Source organism: Protomyctophum bolini (assembly GCF_963924005.1).
Source record: "Protomyctophum bolini genome assembly, chromosome: 21".
Taxonomy (NCBI): Eukaryota; Metazoa; Chordata; class Actinopteri; order Myctophiformes; family Myctophidae; genus Protomyctophum; species Protomyctophum bolini.
Window position 1 is genome coordinate 3,813,929 of NC_137882.1, and position 9,945 is coordinate 3,823,873.

Sequence of the window (9,945 nt, forward strand, 5' to 3'; positions counted from 1 at the left end):
CACTTCAAAACTGAAAAACGTCAATGAAGAGAACATGCAAGTATAATCAATGACATTGATTCAATGCATAGGCATATGTGTTTCTATTAGAAAGAAGAAAGTAAACACTGTAGGCCTATGCAGCATTAAGATAAGATGAACATGACGTCCTGCACAAATTAGTGACTAATTTCAACATTGCATGTGCATTGGGATACAAAAAAAAGATTACAAAAAATGTCCTATTTGGGGGGAAAAGGAAGGCTTCACTTTGTTTTTAGCAGAGGCGACATACACACATCGCTCCTCGATGCACAATAAACAGTTTTAAAACTAAACAGTAGGTCGGGACCTGGTATTGATGAGCTTTGTTTCCTTGGCACGTTATATTTAAACCAACAACACGTTTACCTCAGTGTTTGGAACATGTTCTGTGTCTGCGTGGATGTTACACAGGCTTTACTGTACACCCCCCGCCCGTGTGCGTGGCGTGCGTGAAGCATCTATGTCCGATGGTCATGATGTTGGAGACAGCATGTCAGGATGCTGCTATCATCCAGGTTGCTGAATGATAAGTAAACATTCTTTTCTGTTGGTGATTTCCACAGATCTCACACCATCAGGAGAGAAGATGGCCTCCAAAAGATATTTCACGCGGTCAGGGGCCCAGCGGGAGATGGACCAGGGACACGGACTGTTTGACGCAACGCTGCAACCCGTAGTGAAGTTGCACAGGATACGTAGGGGGTGTGGCGTGTTATCTGGTAAAATGGCATATTTGATACAACAGATTATCAATAATACAGTGATTGGGCAGTAGGTGTGGTCACTGCAGACCATGTATGATGTTGTTGTCGAAGCTATACCACTGTATTTATACCTTCTCAGTGTCCAGTATTGCTTACAGTAATAGTTCCGTTTTCCTTTATAGTATTAACTTAATTTCTATTACATAAGCTTGCAAACATACACATGTGACTTACTAAATAGTATGATGTGTGTGTGTGTGTGTGTGTGTCCAGTCTCTGACCAGTCTGCTGTACTTTTTAGAGGAATGTGGGGTACATGGAGCTTCTAAGTTCATCGAGGGCCACCCAGGTGTAGAAAAGGAGAGACTGACCGAGACCGACCGAGCCCGGAAGACCCTGCCTCCTGTATTTCAGGTATACCTATATGGCCTACACACACACACATAAAGGAGAGACTGACCACCCAGGTGTAGAAAAAGGAGAGACTGACCGAGCCCAGAAGACCCTGCCTCCTGTATTTAAGCCGGGTATAACCTATGGCGTACATTCGCTAGAAACAATGTAGGCCTATATAATATGCAGTCTAACACACAATGGGCCAGATTTAAAAAAGGAAATCTACACCCAGGTGTAAATAAAGTGCGTAAATGCATTTACGCTCTGATCCCGACCGTGATAAGTCAGCCTGTCACTTGACTTGAGAATGGTCGTAGAATACGCACAAAGTCACAAACCCCCACCCCACTCCCCCGAAATAATTCCATGCATACGGTAGCGAGTGTAAATTGCTTGATGAATCGGGGCGTGTGTGTGTGTGTGTGTGTGTGTGTGCGCGTGCATGTGTCATGTCTATGTCAGATGGTGGACAGTTTTGACACATCACAGCATAATCAGGATGGTGTTTAATAACTAAAATAACTAAATAATCTTTTCTATTTCCACAGAGCGCCACAGGAGGAGGAGATCTCACGCCGTCAGGAGAGATGCCGGCCTCCAAAATATATTTAGCACGGTCAGAGGAACAGCGGGGGACGGACCAGAGACTTGGACTGTTTGATGCAACGCTGCAACCCGTAGTGAAGTTGTACAGGATAGGTACAGTATGTGCCGTTTTATTTACAGCTATAGTTAAACAGGTGCTCCTCTGTGACTGTCCTGTTGTACCTTGGATTCAAACCCGGTTCTCCTGACCTGCACAAGTGCTGAAGTATTTTCCCACTGAGATAATATGGCCTGGCAACGTACGTGTCGTCAGCAAAGGGGATGTGGCGGGCGTGTGATATGATAAATGACTTATTTGATACAGCAGAGGTTTGGTCACTGTAGAGTAGAGACCATGTATGTTGATGTTGAAGCTATACCACTGCATTTATACCAGCTCAGTGTCCAGTATTGCATACAGTAATATTTCCTTTTCCTGTATGTATAGCATTCATTTCACTTCTATTAAATAAGCTTTTGAACATGCAAATGTGACTTACTAAATAGTGAGCGAAAGAGTGTGCGAGCGTTGTGTGCGCCACTGTAAACGGTCCAATACGGAGCCGCAGAGCAGTTGCGCCCTTTAGCTGCGGTAAAAAAAAAGATTAGCATTAATAAATGATTTTTGACATTTGTGAATTGATTAATTAGTCCATGACTAACACGATCGACGCTGTGGTACGACGCAGGGAGCGAACACAGCACGCGTTGTAATCTTCAATGTCAACGTCCTTATTCTGTTCCAACACTCCAGAGACTCCAGACCGGTCTGTGGAGTCCAGCCTGCAGGTGAAGATGAGTTCTCCAGAAGGAGCCGGAACCATTTCTCCAGAGCCTCCAGCAGCAGGACGGGGGAAGAGACAGAGACGACTACCCCAGCACTTCCACGACTTTGACTTCGGTGAGTGGGTTTTAACTAGGGGACGCTGGATCCCCTCATGGGGGGACAGTGTCATTCCGATGCACCGCCATCTGCAGTTATAGACACGTTTAGTAATGCGGTGAGTTGGAATGGCGATCAGACATGCAAAAGTGTAGCTTTTCAGCGAAAATCGCAGTTTTTTTTATTCCAAATATGGTGACGCGAGGTTAGCAAGCCCTGCATCTGCATGCAGGCATGCACCCTGCCGCAGGCTGTGCTACTAGCAACATTACCATTGCGTGTGTGTGTGTGTGTGTGTGTGTGTGTGTGTGTGTGTGTGTGTCCAGTCTCTGATCAGTCTGAGCCTGAGGAGAACTTTTTAGAGGAATGTGAGGAACACGGAGCTCCTACATTCATCGACGACCACCCAGCTGTAGAAAAAGGAGAGACTGACGGGGCCAAGGAGACCCTGCCTCCTGGATTTGAGGTACACTGTATGGTGCACATTCACTAGAAACACTGAACAATATGCAGAGTGTGTGTGTGTGTGTGTGTGTGTAAAGCATCTATTTCCGATGGTGATGATGGACACATCACAGCATGTCAGAAAGCTGCTATCATCCAGGTTGCTGAACGATAACTAAACATTATTTTCTGTCGGTGATTTCCACAGAGCACCACAGCAGGAGGAGATCTCACGCCGTCAGGAGAGATGGCCTCCATGACATATTTAGCACGGTCAGAGGAACAGCGGGGGAGGATGGGCCAGGAACTGTTTGATGCAACGCTGCAAGCCGTAGTGAAGTTGTACAGGATAGGTATGTACCGTTTTATTTACAGCTATAGTTAAACAGGTGCTCCTCTGTGAATGTCCTGTTGTCTCCTGCACAAGTGCTGAAGTATTTTTCCACTGAGCTAATTTGTGTCGTCAGCAAAGGGGGTGTGGAGTGTGATATGGTGAATGGTTTGTTTGAGACAACAGATTACAACGATATACTGCTCCTTCTCAAAAAAAATAGTACATTCTGCAAAAGTTCATGTTATCCTGTAATATAATTAAAAAAGTAAAACTTTTATATATTATATTCTCAATTCATTGCGCAAAAAGTAAAGTATTTAAAACCTTTTTTTTGTTTTTATCTTGTTGATTATGGCAGACATACAGCTCGTGAAAATCAAAAAATCCTATCTAAAATTTTAGAATATTTTACGTGACCACTAAAAAGGGCACCTTTTCTAGTTTCTACCGATTACGCTTTCAATCATACAAATGTGACTTACTAAATATTATGTTATGTGCTTGTGTGTGTGTGTGTGTGTGTGTGTGTGTGTGTGTGTGTGTGTGTGTGTGTGTGTGTGTGTGTGTGTGTGTGTGTGTGTGTGTGTGTGTGTGTGTGTGTGTGTGTCCAGTCTCTGACCAGTCTGAGCCCGAGGAGTACTTTTTAGAGGAATGTGAGGAACACGGAGCTCCTACATTCATCGACGACCACCCAGCTGTAGAAAAAGGAGAGGCTGACCGAGCCAGGAAGACTCTGCCTCCTGGATTTGAGGTATACTGTATAGCGTGCATTCACTAGAAACAATGAACTATTATACAGTCTAACAACAATATCTTAAAATCTGTGTGTGTGTGTGTGTGTGTGTGTGTGTGTGTGTGTGTGTACGTTTTCAGATTAGAAAGTCACGCATTCGCGGTGCCGGTCTAGGAGTATTTTACTGTGGACAATCTAAGCTTCCTGCCGGAACTCACTTTGGTCCGTATGAGGGCGTGAAGACTGTCAAAGAGGAAGCTGAAAAAAGTGGATACTCCTGGGTGGTGAGTGTGTGTGTGTGTGTGTGTGTGTGTGTGTGCATGCGCGTGTGTGTAAGTGGAAATGTTGGCCTAGAGGCTATGTGTATATATTATATACAGTATGTAAATTGTCTTGTTCTTTGTGTTATGTGAAATGTGTGTATATACTGTATGTTCTTGCATACATGGCTGCTGGGTCACAAGACAAATTTCAGTGTGAACTGACAATAAAGTACTATATCATATCATATCATATCATGTTTGCCAATCAGAGATTTGAGAGGATTTGTTACTCGCACAAAAGTGATCCATACAGGCGTGCCAATGCAAACACTTTGGGGTGGCGTTTCAATTGGTCCCAACTTCCCAAGCAAGCCATCTCCATTTTATTCTTCACTGTGTTCTCAAAGGCACTCTTTCACCACCACCAACACCTCCATGATTACTGCTCGATTGGACCGGCCACACTACCACCAACAGGAGTTAAACAAACAAACAATGCAATTCACGGTTGGCAAACCTCCGCCCGTTTTCAAGGCAGTCGAGCGATAATCATGGAGGTGTTGGTAGGGGGTGGACTGGTTAGACATGATATATGATATGATATGATATAGTACTTTATTGTCAGTTCGCACTGAAATTTGTCTTGCGGCCCAGCAGCCTTGTATGCATCACATATACACACATTTGACATAACACAGAAATAAAAATACAGTTACATACATAGAGACATAAGGGCACAGAGCAATGTCCACAGCTCAGTCTAGTCCTGGCCAAAAACCTGATTAAGCCTCAAAGTCGACTGATGGACAAAAGACTTCTTCAGTCTGACCTTTATTGTCTGCTGGAACACCATATCTCCTCCCTGAAGGCAGCAACCTCTACTCCATACAAAACATGGCTAGTATTAGAGCCATGTGGTACTGGTCAGCATAACGTATACTTAAGTGGCCATAGGCCAGGAGGAGATGTGTATGTCAGTATAGGCTACTTAAACATAAATCCTGTCTTTCTTTTTGTTTAGATCCGCAGGGAGAAAGACCACTACGACTACATTGATGCCAAGGACGAGACTTGGTCCAACTGGATGAGGTATATAGGACATAAATATCTGGTTGCAAACGCTTGTACTGGAGATCACCGCTCTCTCTCCCACAAAATATTTGTTTACATCTATACATATTATGTAAATGCAGTGTGCAGACCTCTAGATTGTACTTTACACATATATTTGTAGAGCTTGTACCAGCCACAGAAAGACAGACCTACCGCCTCCACTCTGGAACAACAGGTTCCTGCTAGAGATGTCCAGATACTGTAACGTTATCGGCCCTTTTTGGTCATATCGGTATCGGCAAATATGCCAGTCTAACCACAGATCCGACACAGGGGTGTAAGGGGTTGACACTATGCCAGTCTAACCACAGGTCCGACACAGGGGTGTAAGGGGTTGACACTATGCCAGTCTAACCACAGATCTGACACAGGGGTAAGGAAGGGGTTGACACTATGCCAGTCTAACCACAGATCCGACACAGGGGTGTAAGGGGTTGACACTATGACAGGTAAATAAAATGTTGGGGAATATGGAGTTTTGCTTTCGAGTTGCCCCAAACTGCAAGTGCACATATCACATATGAGTGAGGAAGGAGTCTGCTATTAACAACACAAGATAAAATAGTTTATTTTATATTATTCTCTGGTTATCGGCCAACACAGAAATTGTGGCATTGGGATCGTCCCTAGAGTTCCTGCACACAGACTTAAATATCAGTAATATACTAGAATACTATCTATACTAACTAGGGCTGTCAATCAATTGAAATATTTAATCTGATTAATCGCATGATTGTCCATAGTTAACTGTGATTAATCGCATATTTTGTATACGTTCTAAATATACCTTAAATCAGTGGTTTTCAAGGTTTTTCATATCATAGCCCATTGTTCATTCTGCATTTGAGCCACGGAACCACCATTTGATGACATTTAGCCTTCCAGACCCAAACTAAAGAACTGTATTGATGTTGGCCAATGGTACCATTACGAGAGATAACAGGCCATGTTGATCAAAATAACATGTTTTCTAAGTGTGTGAGAGGGGGGGAGAGAGGCGGGGCTCACTGACTGCCTGCATTCACATGCATGCGTCTCTCAACCATTCTGTTAAACTTCACAGTGCGTTAATCGCGCATCAAAAAAAATAGTGCCGTTAAAAGGGATTGTGAGTTAACTAGTTAATAGTGCGTTAACTTTGACAGCCCTAATACTAACTATAAGTTGTGCGTGTCAGGTACGTGAACTGTGCTCGTCATGAAAAGGAACAGAACCTGATAGCGTTCCAGCATGGAGGAGGTGTCTGGTACTGCTGCTTCCGTCCCGTGGCCAGGGGAGAGGAGCTGCTGGTCTGGTACGGGGACGAGTACGCCAAGGAACTGGGGATAGTCTTTGACGAGCTGTGGAACAACAAGAGCACTGCTAAAGGTGGGCTATACGACCCGTCCCATCTGCCTGTTGAAAAACCCATTCTGGGCGGGAACACCCTTTTGGTGTTTTCAAGCATTATGTTATACTTTAGCAGCGGAAAAATAGCAGATCTACAAGCTCGTAGCGCGGCACCGAATGCTGCTTTTCTAAATCCCTCGTGGGGGGGGCCTTGGACGTGTATACACATCTTTAGGTCTTCTTTAATGATATCAAACGAGATCGCTGTAATTCTTTATTTTTTTTAATCCTTCAGCGATCTCCTTGTGTTTCACGCATGCACACAGCCATTCACTTCCTTGTTCACGGGCCGACTAAAGTGGCTCATAACTTTGACCAAAAGGGCAATATGTTCTGTCTTCATTTCTGATTTGAGGAAGCATCCCGTTTGGGATATATTATTAACGCTTCTAGAGAGACTTTAGATATGACAGCGTGACGTAATAATGGAAGATTATGTCACCCGATTTTGGGGGGAAATGGAAGAAGTGACGAGGCAGGCACCGGATGGGGCGGGGGAGCGTAGTTCATTTGTGCTGCCTGTAGCTTCGGGCCTGTGCATTAATCTGGGTTGGGGTTGAGGTGGTCTAGAATCTAGACTAGTTTTGACTGATTTTATCTCCTCTCTCTCTCTCTCTCTCAGGAGGGTTGCGCCGCTCTACCCAGACTGAGCTCTTCTCCTGTTCCGCGTGTCCATATTCCTTCACGTCTCAGGGCTACCTCAATAAACACATCAAGAGGAGCCACAACGACGTCTATTGCCAAACACTGAGGAGTGAACACATCACCTCAGCAGCAGCCTGTCAGCCAACCAATGGCTCTGTAACCAGGCAGAAATCAGGAGGCACAGACCACCAGCTTGTCCCCACCGGAGAAAAACCTTTCCAGTGTAGTGAATGTGACAAGTCTTTCAGTCGGCCACACTACCTGAAACAACACCAGCAATTCTCCCACACCGGAGAAAAACCTTTCCAGTGTAGTCACTGTGACAAGTGTTTCAATCGGCCAAGTCACCTGGAGGCACACCAGCATGTCCACACTGGAGAAAAACCTTTCAAGTGTACTCGCTGTGACCTGAGTTTCAGTCAGTCAACAAACCTGAAGAAACACCAGTTGGTCCACACTGGAGATAAACCTTTCAAGTGTACTCACTGTGACAAGACATTTAGTCTGTTAGGCGGCCTGAACAGACACCGGCTTGTCCACACTGCACAACAACCTTTCCACTGTACTTACTGTGGAATGAGATTTAATCTGTCAAGCTCCCTGAGACGACACCAGCTTGTCCACGCTGGAAAAAAACCTAATTTCCAGTGTGCTCGCTGTGACCAGAGTTTCAATCATTCACAAGACCTGAAGAAACACCAGCTTGTCCACACTGGAAAAAGACCTTTCCAGTGTAGTCACTGTGACAAGTGTTTCGAGCGGCCAAGTCACCTGGAGGCACACCAGCATGTCCACACTGGAGAAAAGCCTTTCAAGTGTACTCAATGTGGCAAGACATTTGGTCTGTTACACGGCCTGAACAGACACCGTAATGCCCACACTGCAGAAAAACCTTTCCAGTGTACTTACTGTGGAAAGAGATTTAAAATGGTAGACTCCCTGAGAAGACACCAGCTTGTCCACACTGGAGAAAAAACATTCCAGTGTACTCACTGTGACAAGAAATTTACTCTGTTAAATGACCTGAACAAACACCAGCTTGGCCACGCTGCAGACAAACCTTTCCAGTGTACTCACTGTGACCAGGGTTTCATTTCGTCAGGTCACCTGAAGCGACACCAGCTTGTCCACACTGGAGAAAAACCTTTTAGATGTAAACATTGTGACAAGAGTTTCAGTCAGTTACAAAATCGGAATTCACACCAGCTTATCCACACCGGAGAAAAACCTTTCCAGTGTACTCAATGTGACAAGAGTTTTCGTCTGGCAAGCTCCCTGAACAGACACCAGCTTGTCCACACTGGAGAAAAACCTTCGTAATGACTGTGACAAGAGTTTCAGTCGGTCAAGTGACCGGAACAGACACCAGCTTGCCCACACTGGAGAAAAACATTCCCAGTATAATCACTTTGCCAAGAGTATTAGACAGTCGGAAAACCTGAACAGACGCCAGCTTGTCCACACCAGAGAAATCGTCTTTAATCTTTCATCTGTAAAGAGAGTTTCTCTGAGTTACGTGACCTGAAAGTGCACCTGCATATTCACACCAAGGGACAAACTTGGCCAGTGGGTTTGAGAATGAAAGGGGGTAGGGTCCGGTTTGGGCAGAACTTTAGAACTTTTGTAAACACAAACATTGTTTTGCTACAGCTTCCTATGACTAGTTTTAAGTGTTTGTTCATATTAGTCCAGTGTAAACACAAACATTGATGACAAAAGTGAGGAATTGCTGCGATGTGCGAGAGACTTCTGTGTATGTTTGAATGCACCGGTGTGGACTTTGCCACAATGAGAATGAGTATATTCAACAACTGAACCAAATTTTGTTTCTTCGTGTAGTTTTCACGGTGTCTTGGTGTATGTTTGGAGGAGTTGGAAAGGCGCATGCAAAAATTGAACTAAGATAAAGACGATGCGTGGACATTCATGTGTGTGGACATTCCATTGAACCTGTGGCAGGGCTTTCTATATCCCAATGGGGGATGATCAACACTGATGATATATGCCATTGCAGTTTTTTAACTAAAGATCTAAATATGAATCTGGCAGCTATATAGGGAGTTATATATAAATTCAGGTGAGGTGATAATTACAGTTTTGTTTATGGTTTTTCAATGTTTCTTACTGTTGTGTAAACGTTACGTTCGGTCTCTCGCAGAGCTGCCAATTATTTCATGCAATTGACCAGAACTGAGAAATCCAGTGACAAAGGCAATTAAATGATTGTAACAGAAGTAGTCCCAGCCTTCCGTTAAGTACACTTGAGGTATTTGTACTTTACTCAAGTATTTACAATTTCCAATACTTTTACTTCTACTCCACTACATCTCAGAGGAGCAAAACATTTTATTTTTTACTTTACAATTATTTGACATTTGATTAGAAAAACATACGTTAACCACTTCAGCCCTATATATTCTGGCCAAGGAAAA

At 44.1% G+C, this 9,945-nt stretch overlaps 1 protein-coding gene across 1 annotated transcript; it reads left to right on the forward strand.

Annotated features, from left to right (window-relative positions):
* Positions 1–405: 405 nt before the first annotated feature.
* Positions 406–9,038, forward strand: LOC308336031 (uncharacterized protein; the record flags this gene model as incomplete). The annotated part of the gene is made up of 14 exons (XM_080793275.1): positions 406–460; positions 588–719; positions 1,030–1,142; positions 1,673–1,823; positions 2,464–2,610; positions 2,919–3,058; positions 3,245–3,389; positions 3,982–4,121; positions 4,244–4,387; positions 5,388–5,455; positions 6,657–6,847; positions 7,491–7,931; positions 8,199–8,381; positions 8,797–9,038. 14 exons carry the CDS (start codon positions 406–408, stop codon positions 9,036–9,038), a joined length of 2,292 nt encoding a protein of 763 aa, XP_080649401.1.
* Between the last annotated feature and the right edge of the window lie 907 nt (positions 9,039–9,945).